The sequence below is a fragment of the Giraffa tippelskirchi genome, chromosome 6 (assembly GCF_054371585.1).
Source record: "Giraffa tippelskirchi isolate mGirTip1 chromosome 6, T2T-mGirTip1v1.2.pri, whole genome shotgun sequence".
In the NCBI taxonomy this organism is placed as follows: domain Eukaryota; kingdom Metazoa; phylum Chordata; class Mammalia; order Artiodactyla; family Giraffidae; genus Giraffa; species Giraffa tippelskirchi.
This window is the reverse complement of record NC_137280.1, coordinates 93,937,902-93,955,538: the sequence shown is the minus strand read 5'-3', so window position 1 is coordinate 93,955,538 and position 17,637 is coordinate 93,937,902. Positions and strand designations below refer to the sequence as shown.

The window sequence follows — 17,637 nt, the reverse complement described above, 5'->3', positions numbered from 1 at the left end:
CATCATCCCTCAAAGAAACCCCATACCCCATAACCATCACCCCTTAAACTCCGATTTCCCCCCAGCCCCTCCCTGGCAACCACTAACCTACTTTCTGTCTCTATGGCTTTACTTATTCTGGATATTTCATCTAAATGAACTCATTCACTGTGTGGCCTTCTGTGCCTGGCTTCTCTTGCTGAACATCGTGTTTTCAAGGTTCATCCGAACTGTAGTGAGTGTCAGTGCTTCACTCCTTTTTCTGGATGGACCACATTTTGTTATTCATTCATCTGTCGATGGACACGTGGGTTGTTTCCACTCTGGGAATTTATGATGATAAATTCCTTGTGGAACAGTCCTGGACAGGATTTTGTGTGGACTTTCTCCATTTTTCTCTGTTTCCTTGCCTCTGTCTCTTTCTCTCTACACATCTCTCTCTCCCAGTCTCTTATGTTTCTATTTGTCCCTTTCCATCTCTGTCTCCTCCTCTCTGTCTCTCTGGGACTGGCCTGGAAGGAGGAGTCTTCCCCTTTTCCATCCTTCTCTCCCCACTCCCCCACAGCATTTTATGAAGCCCTTGCAGCGGTTCCTTAAACCCCAAGACATCGAGATTATCTTCATCAACATCGAGGTGAGCTGACTGATCCCTGCCTTCCTGGGCTTCTGTCCAGTGGGGATAGTTTGCTGGCTTCACCTGTCCCTGAGGTGTGGGGGTTGGGAGATGAACCAAGTAGGGTGGGCGGATGATCCTTCTCCCAGCCAGCATCCCCAACTCCAGGCTCCCACCTCAACCCTCACCCCTTCCCTCCAAGTAGGACCTGCTTCGTGTGCACACCCATTTCCTAAAGGAGATGAAGGAAGCCCTAGCCAACCCCAGTGCACCCACCCTCTACCAGGTCTTCATCAAATACAAGGAGAGGTGAGACCCAGTCAGCCAGCCCAGACCTCTGGAGGTCACCCTGCCCTGCCCAGGCTGGGCATTTGGGAGACATTGCTCTCATAGACCACCAAACAGAGAAGGCTTTTCTTTCTTTGCTTGTGGGCACAGGGCTGCTCATCTCTGGTTAAATTCCTAGCTCTTCCTCTTGTGAGCTGTATGGCACTGGAAAGTCACTTAACCTTTCTGTGCTTCTATTTCTACATCTCTAAAATCAGTGTGATCCAAGAATGTACCTCTTTGGGGTTGTGGTGAGGATCGAATAAATTGATGCTTTTTTTTTTTAAAGTCTCTCAGTCATGTCCGACTCTTTGTGACCCCATGGACTATACAGTCCATGGAATTCTCCAGGCCAGAATACTGGAGTGCGTAGCCATTCCCTTCTCCAGGGGATCTTTCTAATCAAGGGATCAAACCCAGGTCTCCTGCATTGCAGGCATATTCTTTACCAGCTGAGCCACTAGGGAAGCCCAAGAATACTAGAGTGGGTAACCTATCCCTTCTGCAGTGGATATTTCCCACCCAGGAATTGAACAGGGGTCTCCTGCACTTCAGGTGGATTCTTTACCAGCTGGGCTACCAGGGAATCCTACAGAGCTTAATGTGGATCTTGGCACACAATACATGTTCAATAAATTCTTATTAAATAAATGAACATTAAGCAGAGATGATATGCCATGTGCTCCACTAAGAGCTTCTTGTGCATTATCTCATTTAATGCTACAATAACCCATATGTGGGAGGTGCTATTGTTATGCCCATTTTACAGACAGGGAGAATGAGGCTCAGCATCATCCAACTGGGAAGAGACAGGGCCAGGATTGACACCCAGATCTGCCTGACCTTGGTGCCAGTGTCATTCCCCGGCTGCCTGTCCTCTTCCTGCAGGTTCCTCATCTATGGCCGCTACTGCAGCCAGGTGGAGTCGGCCAGCAAGCACCTGGACCGCGTGGCCACAGCCCGGGAGGATGTACAAATGAAGCTGGAGGTAGGGGATGGGCTCCATCTTTGCAGGGGGAAGCTCTCTCACTCCTTTCCACTCTCTGGGGGGCAGTAGGGGGAGACTGAGCTGGAGAGAGACTGAGCTGCAGACTGAGCTGCAGCCCAGCCGGGGGTCTGCCTGCTGAAGGTTTGGGGAGGGAGGTACTGATAAGCCAAGTGGAAGAAACTGAGCAGGAGGAGATAGACCAGAGTGCTGAGCCCTGACCCCAGCTGAACCCTGCACTCTGGATGGAGCCCTGGAACCAGCCTGAGATCCTGACACTGACCTAACCTCAGAGGGCATACTGAACCCCAGCCAGAGACCCAACCATGGCTGCGCACCAAGGCTGGGCCAAACCCCAGTTCTGGGCTGGGTTCCAACTTCACACAGAGCCCTGATCCCACCCAGCCAAGCCCTGATCCTGGAGAGAGCATGGATCCTGGACTGAACTCCAACCTGGATCCGTTTGTCTAGTGGAAGCGTAGACGGAGCAGGGATGATGAGGGATGGCCAGTGTCTGCTGTCCATTCAGTTCCTTTGGTCTCCATCATGGAGACCCTCCAGGCCTGTCTACCTCCCTCTCTGGAGCCCCCCTCAGCCAAAGAATCCTGGAACTCTACCCCAGGAAGCCTCCAGCCGGTCACCCCTCACCCCGTGGCATTCTTCCTTATTTCCGTGGGGAGCAGGGAGAAGAGGCTTCAGGTTCTAGAACAATCCCCACCTGCCTCCACCTCTTCTCACTCACCCCTTTCTCCACCTCCTAGGAATGTTCTCAGCGCGCAAACAACGGGAGGTTCACCTTAAGGGACCTGTTGATGGTGCCCATGCAGCGAGTGCTCAAATATCACCTCCTTCTCCAGGTGCACAAAGAGGGGAAGGCATGGGCTTCTAGGGGCACATAGGTCTCCCTGCAAGGGCTCCTGGGGGCTGGGCTTCTGTCTCTGGGAGGGGATCACTCGGGCTGTGCCCCAGCCTCTAGGGACAGCAGAGGGAGGAAGAAGGAGCTGGTGGGCCAGGCTTGTTTGGAAGGCCCCCCAGGAGGAGGTGGCAGGCCCAGGCAATATGCATCTCTGTGGGTCACACAGGAGCTGGTGAAACACACACAGGATGCAACGGAGAAGGACAACTTGCGGTTGGCTCTAGATGCCATGAGGGTGAGTGGTCACACACAGGGATGGCGATGCCACACAGACACACATGGGTTTAAGTCAGGGAATACCACCCAGGCACTGCCACACCCACCGGCCACCCCCTCCCTCCACAGCAGGGGACACACCTGTACCTCAAATGACTTATTCCCAGCATCCCCCTTGGGGACAGTGACATTCTCCTGCTGCCCCCTGCTGGAGGTTGACCCTCTATCTCCTGCCAGGTGGGGGATAGGGCTGGGGGTGGGGCACCCAGGCTCACCCTTGCCCCACCCCCAGGACCTGGCACAGTGCGTAAATGAGGTGAAGCGGGACAATGAGACGCTGCGGCAGATTACCAACTTCCAGCTGTCCATCGAGAACCTGGTGAGGGGGTGGGCGGGGAGGGCCGGGGTGTGGCCACATGGGGAGGGAGTGTCATGTCTTCCTGGGGGCCCCTTGCCAGACATCTTGTCTGCTGTGTAGGACCAGTCTCTGGCCCACTATGGCCGACCCAAGATTGATGGTGAGCTGAAGATAACTTCGGTGGAGAGGCGCTCCAAGATGGACAGGTGGGCGGAGCCAATTCGGATCTGGGGCGGAGCCTGGACAGGGGCGGGGCCAGGCTAGTGGTTAGGCAGGTGGGTGGAGCCAACACAGATCTAGTATGGAGTCTGGGCAAGGGATTAGTGCTATTTCTAGATAGACAAGTTAAAAAAAAAAAAGTCAGTTGCCCAGGCGTGTCCGACTCTTTGCGATCCCATAGACCTTAGCCCGCCAGGCTCCTCTGTTCACGGGAATCTCCAGGCAAGAATACTGGAGTGGGTTGCCATTCCCTTCTCCAGGGGATCTTCCCAACCTAGGGATCGAACCTGGGTTTCCCGCATTGCAGGCGGATTCTTTACCATCTGAGGTAGGTGGGTGGGGCCATATGGACCAGTGGGTGGAGCCTAGACTGAGAGGAGAGGCAGATTCAGCATGGTTGTGTAGGTAGAGCCAAGAAGGACAGGTAGCAGAAACAGCAAGAATCAAATAGATGAGGTCAAGATAGACAGGTAGGCGTGGCCAAGTTGGCCACTCAGCAGAAGAAGAGCCAGAATCCTAGATTGACAGCAGAGTGGACCCGGAAAGTGGGAGGGGATCAGGTGGAGAGCTGGTGGGAACTTAGGGAGGAGCCAGACAGGGACACTTGACTGCTTCCAGGTATGCCTTCCTGCTTGACAAAGCTCTGCTCATCTGTAAGCGCCGAGGGGACTCCTACGACCTCAAGGACTTTGTGAATCTGCACAGCTTCCAGGTTCGAGATGACTCCTCCGGAGAGAGGGACAACAAGAAGGTAAGGCTCGGAGGTGGTAACTGGGGGAGTCCAATGCTGGGGACCCTCAATGCCACTTGGGCTCTCTGCTTGGCCCTTGGAATGCCAGTGTGTGTGTGTGTGTGTGTGAGAGAGAGAGAGAGAGATTTAGCACTGAAACATGTATATTACCATATGTGAACTAGATCACCAGTCCAAGTTCGATGCGTGAAACAGGGCACTCAAAGCTGGTGAACTGGGACAACCCTGAGGGATGGAATGGGGAGGGAGGTGGGAGGGGGGTTCAGGATGGGGGACACGTGTACACCCATGGCTGATTCATGTCAATGTATGGCAAATATCACTACAATGTTGTAAAGTAATTGGCCTCCAATTAAAAGAAATAAATAAATTAAAAAAAATTTTTTAATTTATTTTGGCCACGTGGCATGTGGGATCTTAGTTCCCCCATCAAGGATCAGACTCACGCCCCCTGCAGTGGAAGTGCAGAGTCTTAACCACCAGACAGCCACAGAAGTCCCAAGTGTGATTTTGTTTTTTAATTTTTAAAAAGTTTTATTTAAATTTATTTTTAATTGGAGGATAATTGCTTTACAATATTGTGTTGGTTTCTGCCGTACATCAACATGAATCAGCCATAGGCATAAGTATGCGTGTGTATGAATCTAGATTTGTGGCTGTGTATTTGCTTCTCCTGGGCAGCCCTTTACACGGCTATCCTGCAGGCAGACAGGCTATAGTTGGCTTGACCCCTTCCTCCCCAGAGCAGTAGGGTCAATGGGCATGTGGTCCCACCCTCCGCAGGGCGGGGGCCTTCATTTTGAACCCTGCTTCTCTGCAGTGGACTCACATGTTCCTCCTGATTGAGGACCAAGGTGCCCAAGGCTATGAGCTGTTCTTCAAGACACGGGAACTAAAGAAGAAGTGGATGGAGCAGTTTGAGATGGCCATGTGAGACCCCTTCCTCCTCCATCTTTCCATCCTCAGAGGACTTTAGGCAGTTTTGGGCTTTAGTCTCACCCTGCCATGGGGTCACTCAGAACCTCAGTTTCTTCCTCTGGGAAATGGGAGGGACAGGATTTAAAGACAGTCTGCAACCCCAGAATGCCAAGTGTTCATGATTTTCCATCACCAGCCTGGAAAGCCTTCCTCCTTGTCTTCTTCCTCCTTCTCTTTCTTGAGATGAAATTCACATAACAAAAACTTAGCCATTTTAAAGTGCACAATTCTGGGACTTCCCTGGCGGTTCAATGGTTGAAACTCCCCCTTTCAGTGCAGGGGTGTGTGAGTTCAATCCCTGGTCAGGGAACTAAGATCCTACATGCCTTGTGGCCAAAAAACCAAAATATAAAAAATAGAAGCAATATTGTAACACATTCAATAAAGACTTTTAAAATGATCCACATTAAAAAAATTTTTTTTAAAAAATGCGCAATTTAGTGGTATTTAGAAAATTCATACTGTGCGACCATCACCTCTATCTAGTTCCAAAACATCTTCAAACCCCAGATGAGACCCTGCACTCAAGCAGTGATCACTTCCTGTTTTCCCTGCTCCCAGTCCCTGGCACCCACTCACTCACTTTCTGTCTCCACCTATGTTCACTGCAGCACTATTCATAATAGCAAAATGGTGGTCACAATCCAAATGTCCATCAGTGGGTGGATGGAGAAACACAATAGGGCATATCCATGCAATGGAATAGTATTTAGCCATAAAAAAGGAAAGAGGTCTTGATCCATCCAGGTTGCAGCATGGACTGGTACCTCATTCCATTTAATGGCTGAATCCTGTTCCACTGCATGGAATTCTCTTCCCTCACCAGCTCCAACATCTACCCCGAGAATGCCACTGCCAATGGTCATGACTTCCAGATGTTTTCCTTTGAGGAGACCACATCCTGCAAGGCTTGCCAGATGCTGCTGAGGTGGGAGTCTGGGAGGATGGACCTGGATGCTGGGGTGGACTGTCCCTTCCTCTTTGAGATGAGGGGCTCCCCTGGCCATCATGCCCCTGAGTTGGGAGGGGGGAGGCTCTCCTTTGATCTTCAGCTTCTCCGACTCTCTTCTGCTCTAAAGAAAACCCAAAGGGGCCCTTTAAGTTGTTGGCAAAATGATTGTCTGTGTTTGTTCAGCATCACTGACTCCTTCCTTTACCTCCTCCTTGCATCTCAGAGGCACTTTCTATCAGGGGTACCGTTGTCAACGGTGCCGAGCACCTGCACACAAGGAGTGTCTTGGGAGGGTCCCTCCGTGTGGTCGACATGGACAAGGTACTAGGGGACTGAGGTGGGAGGTGGGTTTCTGCATGAGGGTCCCCCCCATTCTAACCAGTATATCCTTTACCCTCTCATAGATTATTCAGGAACTATGAAGAAGGTAAGACCCCCATGTTCCTTTCTGTGCATGGAAAATTGGGGCAGGAGTTGGGAAGGAAGGACCTGGGAGACTCTATCAGTGGGTGTGGCTCTTGGCTGGATGCCCAGTCGATCCCTGGGTCTAGAAGATCCCCTGGAGTAGGAAATGGCAACCCACTCCTCTATTCTTGCCTGGGAAATCCCATGGACAGAGGAGCCTGGCAGGCTGCAGTCCCTGGGGCTGCAAAGAGTCTGACACAGCTGAGTGGCTGAGCAGGTACACACGCAGGCAAATGAGGATCGAGGAACCCCCAGACTGGGTACAGATAGTCATGCTTGCTTTTTTGGTCTCTCCCTCCAGGATAAGCCACATCGGCGGGCACAAGACAAAAAGAGGAATGAGCTGGGTGAGTCAGCAGGGGACGCTGTGCAGGGCAGAAATCTCTTCTTTGCCTCAGTGATGCTGACCCAGGGAGAGATCTCAACAATTATGTTAATGACCACATAACATCCTACTTACAAAGCAAATTCTAGTCCCGGAAACTTGAAAGGAATTTTTAAATAGTGAAGTCAATTTGTTATTAGCTTTGCTTAAACACTGTGAAGGGGGTGCTTGGAACATGGCAATCCTTGTTACCATGCACTTTCCTCCCATTCACTTTTTTATGTATACAGGTGTTTTTTTAAATGGAAGTTTAGTTGATTTACAGTGATTCAGGTATACTGCAAAGTGATTTAGTTATAGAGATATTTTTCAGATTCTTTTCCATTGTAGGTTATTATAAGATATTGAATATAGTTCCCTGTATTATAAGTAGGTCCTTGTTGTTTATCTCTTTATATATAGTAGTGTGCATCTGTCCATCTCAAATTCCCAGTTTATCCCTCCACCCCCTCCCATTCACCTTTATTATTCACTGCCCCCCTCCCCTTTTGTCTGCTGACAAACTCCATCTGCAGTCTTAGCCGGCTGGGCATACCTCATGCCCTCTCCCATTGATTCTGTCACAGAATCTTATCATAATAGGGTGGTTTCAGCAAAGCATAGTCCACCTGAAAGGTAGGGAGCAGGAGATGCAGTTTGACCAAGCCAGAATTCTTTTTAGCCTGGGGTGGGGGTGGTGGTGGAAAGGATGGATTCATGTATATGTTAACAGTGTCTGTGGGATCACAGTCATGATGAGTAATTTTTATTCAACATCTATTGTATATATCCTCTGTGGTAAATTGGTGACTAAAAACAGGATACTTCCTGTCCTCCCAAAGCTCCCAGGTGGATAGTGGGAGACAGGGTTTGGCTAAGTTATTCCAGTTGAGGTGGTAAGAGTAGAGGGTTTTCCGGAGCATCACAGTGGGAGACCTGATGAGTCTGAGCCATCAGGGAAGGCTGCTCAGAGGAGGAGGCATTAAAGTGGACACTTGAAAAATGAGGTGGAGTTAGACGGATGAGGAGGCAGGAGTGGTCCAGGCAGAGGGAACAGCATGTGCAAAGCCTAGGAAGCAGGAGGTGAGTAGGGCAAGACTTTATTCAAGAACTAGGGGGGACCTCCTAGGTGGTCCAGTGGTTAAGAATTTGCCTTGCAATGAAGGAGGTGCGGATTTGATTCCTGGCCGGGGAGCAAAGATCCTGCATGCTGCACAGTGCGGCCACAGAGTAAAAAAAAAGAACTTGGTGTGGCCAAGAAAAATAAACTCTTTGCTCAGAATCAATGTAAAGATTCAGTTTCATATCTGTCATTCTATCTACCTATCTGTCTATCTTGATAGATAAATATCTATAGATAGCTATAGTTCTATATCTATAGCTATAGGTACTTCAGCTTTATTTGTAATAGTTAAAAATTAGAAACAACTCAAATATGGTCAACAGTGGGAATACATATATGATATATACTATATATGTATATAATGTAATAATGTATATGTATAAAATCAGCTTTATAAAAAAAGTATATATTAGCTTTATTGGTCAAAAACCAGAAACAGCCCAGATGTCCTCAATAGGAGAAAATATATATGAATGTGTGCATGTGCATATATATCCACCACATAGATACTTAAACAATATGTATATGTTCACATATATGTTTGCATATATATATACATACTCTTGCTCATATCCATTTTATATGGATATATATAATTATCATTTTCTATTGAGACAGAAATATGTAATTTTCTATAATTTCCTATTGAAATATACATAATATATATGTAATTTTCTATGAGACAGAAATATTTCTATTGAGATAGAAAATACATACCATAAGGTGTGTAAAATGAATAAATTGTAAGAGTATGGCTCACTGAATCTCATGTACCCACCACTCAGATCAATTTATAGAACACTTCCATCATCAGAGAAAGTTTTATTGGATGGTGCTTGTCATACTCGCTGCTAGTCTGTCCTGTCTCCCAGAGGGAACCATTTTCTGACCTCTATCAGCATAGATTCGTTTTGCCTGCCCTTTAACTTCATACAAATGAAGTTGTATAGCATGGACTCTCACAGCATATTAGTGTATCTGCTTGAAGCAGTCACTTGTTCTTTTTTATTCCTGTATTGTATTCCACGATATGGTTATTTCATGCTGTGTTTATCCATCTTCTTAAAGACATTGGGTATGTTGCCAATTTTTTGGCTCTTGTGAATAGAGCTGCTGTGAACATTCTTCATCTATGACTCTCTGGGTACCTGTGTTTCATTTGTCTTGGTGGTGTATTCATGAGTGGAATTAGCTTTAGTGAATACTGCCCAGCAGTTTTCCAAAGTGTGTTCCTACTAGTCATGCAGGAATGAGCTGTGGAGTCGTGGTCACCCTTCCCATTTATGCAAAAAAAAAATTTTAGATGTTTTTCATATTAAAAACTTCTTCAAATTAAAAAAAAAAAAGAATCCAGGAATCCAGGTGACTTCAGTTGCACCACATCCTTGCCGCCACTTGGTATTGTCTGTCCTTTTAACTTTTGCCATCCTGCTGGGTGGTGAGACTTGGGTTTGAAAGTCCTAGACTTTCACTGTATCATCACCTCTTCTCCCCTTCAGGCCTGCCCAAGATGGAGGTGTACCAGGAATACTATGGGCTGCCCCCACCCCCTGGAGCCATTGGACCTTTTCTACGCCTCAGCCCAGGAGACATCGTGGAGCTCACTAAGGCTGAAGCCGAACAGAACTGGTGGGAGGTATAGGCTGGGGCCATGGGAATGATGGGGAAGACCTGAACGTGGGGTCAGGGTGTAGGTGGCCTTGGGAATGGGGTCATGCTCCCACTGGACTCCGGCAATAGAAGTTTGCTCTGGACAGGGTGATGTCTATGGGGATTTCTGGGGCTGACCTGGCCCTTCTGGGCTGGTGGTATCCCCAGAAGTTGATACTGGTTGGTCCCTCTCTGGGTCATTCCAGGTGATGGAGAGATAGATGGCCAAGCAAAGTGGCTGTTGGGTGAAAGATGGATACACACAAGCATTGTGGCTGCCTGTAACCTCTCTGTCCGTCTCTCCCTTCCACCTTTTTAGGGGAGGAATACGTCTACCAATGAAGTTGGCTGGTTTCCCTGCAATAGGGTCAAGCCCTATGTGCATGTGAGTGCCCCAGTCTGGTTGGAGTGAGGGCCCGGGGGTGCAGAGAGGGTCCTATGAGGGCAGGCAGCATTGAGGGGAATGCTCCTGAGATCAGGAGGGGCTGCCCAACATGGCATGTCACTCCCTACCTTGCTGACTGAGCCCAGAGAGGGGTTCACCCTGGGAAGGATGACCAGTCCTTTTCTCCTTGGTTCTTCTTTTTATTTTTATTTTTCACATTTTAGTTTTTATTACATACACATGAACATATGACTTTTTAAAGTTAACCTTTAATTTTGTTTTGGAGTATAACCAGTGAACAATGTTGTGATAGTTTCAGATGGACAGAAAAGGGACTCAGTCATACATATACATGTATCGATTCTCCCCCAAACCCTGCTTCCATCCAGGCTGCCACATAACATTGAGCAGAGTTCCCTGTGGCATACAGCAGATCCTTGTTGGTTATCTGTTTTAAATATAGCAAGGTGTACATGTCCATCCCAAACTTCCCAACTCTCCCTTTCTCCCATCCTTTCCTCAGCAACCATAAGTTTATTCTCTAAGTTCCTGTGAGTCTGTTTCTGTTTTGTAAGTAAGTTCATTTGTATCATGTCCCTTTAGATTTAGCATAAAATGGATGTCATATGATGTCTCTGCTTCTCTGTCTGACTTATTTCACTCAGTATGACAATCTCTGTGCTTAGTTGTTCAGTCATGTCTGACTCTTTGTGACCCCATGGACTGTTAGCCCACAGGCTCCTCCGTCCATGGGGATTCTCCAGGCAAGAATACTGGAGTGGGTTGCCATGCCCTCCTCCAGGGGATCTTCCCGACCCAGGAATCGAACCTAGGTCTCCCACATTAGAGGTGGATTCTTAACCATCTGAGCCACCAGAGAAGCCAACCTCTAGTTCCATCTGTATTGCTGCAAATGGCATTATTTTGTTCTTTTTAATGGCTGGGTAATATTTCATTTTATGTATGTACCACATCTTCTCTGTCCATTCCTCTGACAATGGACATTTAGGCTGCTTCCATGTCTTGGCTATTGTAAACAATGCAGCAACGAACATTGGGGTACATGTATCCTTTTGGACCATGTTTTTCTCTGTATATGTGCCTAGGAGTGGGATTTCAGAGTCATATGGTAGCTCTATTTTTAGTTTTTTAAAGAACCTCCATCCTTGATTCTTCTTGTATGAAGGTCTTCTCCATCACTTGGGGAAGGAACAGGGGTTCAGAAGGCTGGCCAACCCCTGCATTCCTTCAGAGGCACCAAACAGAGTCCTCTATGGGGCCAGGTCCCCTGTGCTTCCTTGCGCAGGGAGCAGACCTGCCCACCACTCTGCCCAGCGCTTGTCTTTCTTCACCTGTTTCCCACTCTCTTGATTTCCTCATCTTGAGAAGGACTGCAAATCTTCCCCACTCTCCCCAAACCTCATTCTTCCTCACCCCTCCACTGCCTGCTCTGTAGCCCTCATAGGAGCCCGCAGAGAGAAAGTCTCTCCCATTTTTTTTGCTTTCATTTTATGTCATTTCAGACTTCCAGAAAAGTCATAAGAATAATGCAAAGAACTCCCATATATCTTTTGGTCAGATTACCAATTGTTAACATTTTGTCTCATTGGCTCTGTCATCTTTCTCTGAACACATTATTTAGAAAATGTCTATTATTTATTTTTTCTTGAGACACTTCAAAGTAAGTTTACAGACACATTTCCCCTTTCATCTCTGAATACCTGCCAAGAACAGGAACCTTCTCTTGTATATTCATAACATGATTTTTGAAAACATGAAATTCAGCATGGACATTCTATTATTATAAATTATCACAAATTAGAAATTATAATATATAAATTATATATTACATAATTCAGAGTATGTATTTACACTTTGCCAATTTCCCAAAAAATATCTTTTGCTTTTTTTTTGGCTTGGGGTCCTTTCTCCACTGTGGAGTTGCATTATGAATTTCTAACTCCATCATTCCTCCTAAGTTATTAGCTGATATTCTATTGTAAAGAACTGTCTCTTCTATGTATTTGTGTATTATGTATGAATGTATCTATCAATCAATCAATCAATCCATCATCTTTGTATCTATGAATCTGTCAGTCACCTGCGTATCTATGTATCTGTGTGTCTATCCATGTATCCATTTGCATCTATATATCAATTATCTATGGCTCTATCTAATAATCATCTATGTACTTATCTGTGTATCTATGTATGTACCAATCAATCATCTGTGTATCTATGTACTTGTGTATCCATCCATTATTTATGTATCTATCTATATATCCATCTCTGTATCAATCATCTATGTATCTAATTATCATCTTTGTATTTATCTGTATATCTATCAATCATCTATGTGTCTATCTGTGTATCTGTGTGTTATCTATCTCAGGAAATGTTCCTGGATTTTTATTTTAATATTGTCCCGGCCTAGACCAGTGGGCTTAGGGCTTCCCTGGTGGCTCAGACAGTAAAGCGTCTGCCTGTAATGCGGGAGACTTGGGTTCGATCCCTGGGTGGGGAAGATCCCCTGGAGAAGGAAATGGCAACCCACTCCAGTACTCTTGCCTGGAAAATTCCATGGATGGAGGAGCCTGGTTGGCTACAGTCTATGGAGTTGCAAAGAGTTGGACACGACTGGGCAACTTCACTGGTTCACTGGACCAGTGGGAGCTCCTTCAGGCTGGCTCCTCTGTCCTTTTGACATAACTTCATTGTTCTCTGAGCCCTTCCTTACTTTTTAGCACAAGAGCAGACTGCTCTTGTACTCTTTCTGCCCCAATCTTGGAATCAACCATTTTCCCAAGGAGCCAGGATCCTTTCAGTGGGACTTGGCATTCACACGTCAAGATCTGAACGTCTTTCCAGTTTCTGCCTACACATGTAGCTGCCCCTTTAAAGCTGATTCATTTGGGAGGGGTGGACTGATCTCTCGCATTGGATTCTGGGGCTGTATTTCCAGAGAAGAGCACAGTGCCTGGCACATAATAGACACCCAATACTTGATAGTGGAATGAATGAATGCAGTGTCCTGAAGTCTGTTGCCATGCTGAACCCTTTTCCCTAAGTCTTGGGTCTCTGTCTGTGTCCCCAGGGTCCCCCTCAGGACCTGTCCGTTCATCTCTGGTGAGTAGAACCATCTTTCTTATTTTCAACTTGTGGTGCTTTGGGGTGGATGTTTGGGCTGGACATTGGGGTGCCACAAGGGGCTGCAAACAAGTCAGTTATTCATTCTTCAAACTTTGAGCATTAACTACTGGGTCCAGCCCTACACTGGGGGCTGCTGTGGAGAGAGCACAGACAAAAGAGGGTCCTTGACTTTGGGATATTAGGTTCTAATGGAAAGAAAATGATGGTGACAATATAATGGGAGCTTCTTCTCCCTCTCCCCCTGCCTTTTTTTGAGAACCTACTGCTTAGAGTACAGTGAGGGATGGAGGTTTATACAGTTGCTTCGGAGCCCACTGACTTCGGTTCCAATCCTGACTCTAACATTATCCGGTTAGACCTTTAGCCAGTAACTCAGCTTCTCTGTGCTTCAGCTTTCCTCCCTGGAAAACAGATTGGTAATAATATCTGATTCATAGGGCTGTTAAGAAGTTTCCACGAGCCTGTAAAGTGCTTAGCTCTATTCCTGACATGCAAAAAGCACTTTATTATCTGTTCTTATTAGCATTAGCTGTTATGACCACATTTCATCCATTGTAAAATGCATATTTTTTCCCTCTCACTGTTTAACGCCTCTGGCATAGGAATGGCTCTTACAATTAGTGGTGTCTCAGTTCTTCTGCCTAATTTTATGGGTGCGTGTGCACGCTAAGTCGCTCAGTCGTGTCAGACTCCGTGACCTCACGGACTGTAATCTGCCAGGCTCCTCTGTCCAGGCAAGAATACTGGAGTGGGTAGCCATTCCCTTCCCTGGGCAGATTCTTTACCATCTGAGCCAGGGAAGCCAGTAATTTTTATTTCGTAATTGTCCATGAAAGCATGGTGTATTTTACAATGATTGGTATCTTAGACTTGATGCACTGTGGTATTGTTTTTATGACCACTGTGTCAGCATTTTAAGGGCAATTCTTGTAATAATGCTTTGAGAGCATGCTCTTCTTAATCTCTTTCTGCAGTGGAGGAAACCAAGACTCAGAGAGCAGCAAGTAACTTGTTCAGTGTCACAAAGCAAGGAAGTGAAAGAGGTGGGATTCGAACCCCAGTCTGCCGGACTTCAAAGCCCAACCTTATTACACAAAGGGCCTAATAACGCTCCTGTCTGGTGAACACCCACCACGTATGAGGAGCTTCAACTACATCTTTGCCTTTTGTCAAAACTGTTCCTCTGTGATGGGCAGTTTTATCTCCTCTTTTCAGAGAAGGAAATTAGGCCTGAGAGGAGCATACTCAGTTCCCCAGGTCACAGAGCAACTGGGTGGCAGATCCAGGGTTTAAACTGTGTTCACCTGAGGCAGGGTTCTCACTCTATCCCTGCCCTGTCAGATGTGATAAAAAGAGGCCACTACGGCTGGAACTGGGGTGAGGAGAGAGAGAGACCCTGGCTTTGGGTGCAACAAGGATTTAAGGGGTGTCAAAAACTCAGACTTTGAGAACCATACTCTTTTTTTATTTTTGAGAGCCATACTCTTTTAATGTGATGTCTTAAAAAAACAAAAGCAAGGGGGAAAAAACCAACTATGATGGGCAAACTATCAAAACTGTAAATCAAGGCAGGATATGACAGGGCTGAGAGTAGGGAAAGGTGAACTGTGGTCAGCCAGGCACGTGCAGAGGCAGATCTTGTCCTTATTTAAAGTTTTGACATTTTATTCATCATGGATTTTTTTTCAATTTAGTTTTAAAATTGAGGTAAAATTCACATGACATAAAACTAACCATTTAAAGTGGCATTTATGTTATTATTTACACTTATATTACATATTCACATTTATCAATATAATTATATATTGCATAATGTAGTTAGTTATATATTAAAATATACAATGTAATTATATATATGTAATTAACACATATTAGGTTATATGTTTATAATATGGGAAGCCCTGGTGGCTCAGCAGTAAAGAATCTGCCTGCCAATATTTGACAATGCAGGAGATACGGGTTTGATCCCTGGGTCGGGAAGGTTCCCTGGAGAAGGAAATGGCAACCCACTTCAGTATTCTTGCCTGGGAAATCCCATGGACAAAGAAGCCTGTCCAGCTGTAGTGCATGGGATTGCAAAGAGTCAAATATGATTTAGCGACTTAACAACAAAAATGTATGATTAACATATATTATTTATGTTATATTCACACTTGGAGCATATAGGCATATTCACACATATATTATCTGTAATTATATGGTATATAATATAAATTGTTATATATTTACATACACATTCATTTTATATATAATAAATAATTCATATTTATATCATAAATGCATTATCTATAGTTAGTGTATATTATTTATGTTATATACTAATTCCATACATACTGTCTATAATTATATAGTATATAGTTAATATATATTATAATGTTTATACTTATAGCATAAACACATTGACATCATATTTATATATCACTTATAATTATGTGTTATCTATAGTTAATGTATATTTTTATGTTATATACTTAAATTTATGCTATTAATATATTCATATTCTTGCTGATGCATCATATATAATTATATATTATCTATAATTAATATATATTATTTCTGTTGTATATTTGCTCTTGCAGCATAAATATATTCATAGTCATATCTCTATTTATTTTTCACATTTATATTAAACGATATTTAGTACATTCACAATGGTATGCAACCAGCACCTCTCTCTAGCTCTGAAACATTTTCATTACCCCCCAAAGAAATGCCCTCCTTGTTAACAGTGACCCCTCCTCTCCTTCCCCGAGCCCTGACAACCATGCACACACTTTCTGTCCCTATGCATTTGCCAGTTCTGGGTGTTCCATGTAAATGCAGTTCTACACTGTGTGCCCTTTGTGACTGGCTTCTCCCACTCAGCACCATGTTTTCAAGGTTCATTCACCTTGTAGCACTTAATCAGGACTTCATTCCTTTGTATGGCTGCTTTTGCAATTTAGAAAATATTGCATTAAAGTGCTACTTATTTTCCTTGTTGTTATTTATCCTGATGACTGAGTTTTTTGGCTTGCCCTTTAACTTTTGTACCTGAGGCTGTGTCTCACTCTCCTCATCCTATTTCCATCCTGGTGACCACAAAGATGGGCAGACAGTGGATACTCAGTAAATACCTTTCCAGAAATGCCAAATTTCAGAGTAAAAGGAAAAAAAAAACCCACACCTGTTTTTCTATACTCATACTCTCAACAGTTCTGAAACCAAATGTGTGTGTGTGTGTGTGTGTGTGTGTTTTTCTCCACACCTAACAAATCTCTAATTCTACAGACACCAGCTTGGGTGTGCTACGATTCAATTAGATTCTGACATGATTTGTCTGGAGTTAGTGACAAATCCCACAGATTAAGGGCTCGATTTCTAGCTTGGTTTACCTAGCTCACATGGTAAAAAAAAATCCATGTGCAGTGCAGGAGACCTGGGTTCAATCCCTGGATTGGGAAGATCACCTGGAGAAGGAAATGGCAACCCACTCCAGTATTCTTGCCTGAGAATCCCATGGACAGAGGAGCCTGGCGGGCTACAATCCATAGAGTTGCAAAGAGTCAGACACGACTGAGTGACTAACACACTTCAAGAGATAGCCCTCCACTTTAGATCACAATCACAAGCCTGGGTCACCCAGACTTCTGACCCACCAACTACAAACGGGGGCTTCCCATAGCCCCCTCCTTAGGGTTGGTAATTTGCTAACACAAACTCCCAGAACTTGTAGAAACAGTTTCCTTACTAGACTACCTGTTTATTATCAAAGGATTCAAATCAGGAACAGTCAGATGGAAGAGTTGCTTGGGGCAAGGTATGGGGAAATGGGACAGGGCTTCCATGCCCTCTCTGGGCTTGCACCCACCCACCCCACCCCCGGTATCTCTCTGTGTTCACCAACCTGGAATCTCTCCAAGCACTTTGGTTGGGACTTCCCTGGTAGTCCAGTGGTTAAGACTTTGCACTTCCCATGCAGAGGGCACAGGTTCCATCCCTGGTCAGGAAGTAGGATCCCACATGAGGAGTGGTGGTGGTTGTGAATCCCGCCCCCTCAACCCCGCAAAAAAAAAAAATCAAAACTATTTGGTTGGAGTTCGGTTGAAGCATCTTTATACAGGCAAGATTGATTAAATTATGGGTTGTTAGTGATGAACTCAACCTCCATCTCGGCAGATGTGGAGGTGGGGCGGGGCTGAAAATTTCAAGCCTCTAATCACATGG

The 17,637-nt window shown here is 45.5% G+C and overlaps 1 protein-coding gene across 3 annotated transcripts in view; it reads left to right on the top strand.

Moving 5' to 3' along the window:
- The window catches only part of VAV1 (vav guanine nucleotide exchange factor 1), a 65,482-nt gene that overhangs the window by 34,007 nt on the left and 13,838 nt on the right, over positions 1 to 17,637 (top strand). For 2 of the 3 annotated variants that reach the window (XM_081499317.1, XM_081499315.1), the window contains 16 exons: positions 545 to 613; positions 798 to 901; positions 1,808 to 1,907; positions 2,666 to 2,761; positions 2,987 to 3,055; positions 3,329 to 3,415; positions 3,515 to 3,600; positions 4,232 to 4,364; positions 5,185 to 5,294; positions 6,169 to 6,270; positions 6,518 to 6,615; positions 6,699 to 6,721; positions 7,061 to 7,106; positions 9,746 to 9,882; positions 10,216 to 10,281; positions 13,376 to 13,407. In XM_081499317.1, the coding sequence (XP_081355443.1) occupies positions 545 to 613; positions 798 to 901; positions 1,808 to 1,907; positions 2,666 to 2,761; positions 2,987 to 3,055; positions 3,329 to 3,415; positions 3,515 to 3,600; positions 4,232 to 4,364; positions 5,185 to 5,294; positions 6,169 to 6,270; positions 6,518 to 6,615; positions 6,699 to 6,721; positions 7,061 to 7,106; positions 9,746 to 9,882; positions 10,216 to 10,281; positions 13,376 to 13,407 (1,358 nt within the window). The remainder of the gene's footprint in view (positions 1 to 544; positions 614 to 797; positions 902 to 1,807; positions 1,908 to 2,665; positions 2,762 to 2,986; positions 3,056 to 3,328; positions 3,416 to 3,514; positions 3,601 to 4,231; positions 4,365 to 5,184; positions 5,295 to 6,168; positions 6,271 to 6,517; positions 6,616 to 6,698; positions 6,722 to 7,060; positions 7,107 to 9,745; positions 9,883 to 10,215; positions 10,282 to 13,375; positions 13,408 to 17,637) is intronic. The other variant, XM_081499316.1, reaches the window with a different exon arrangement.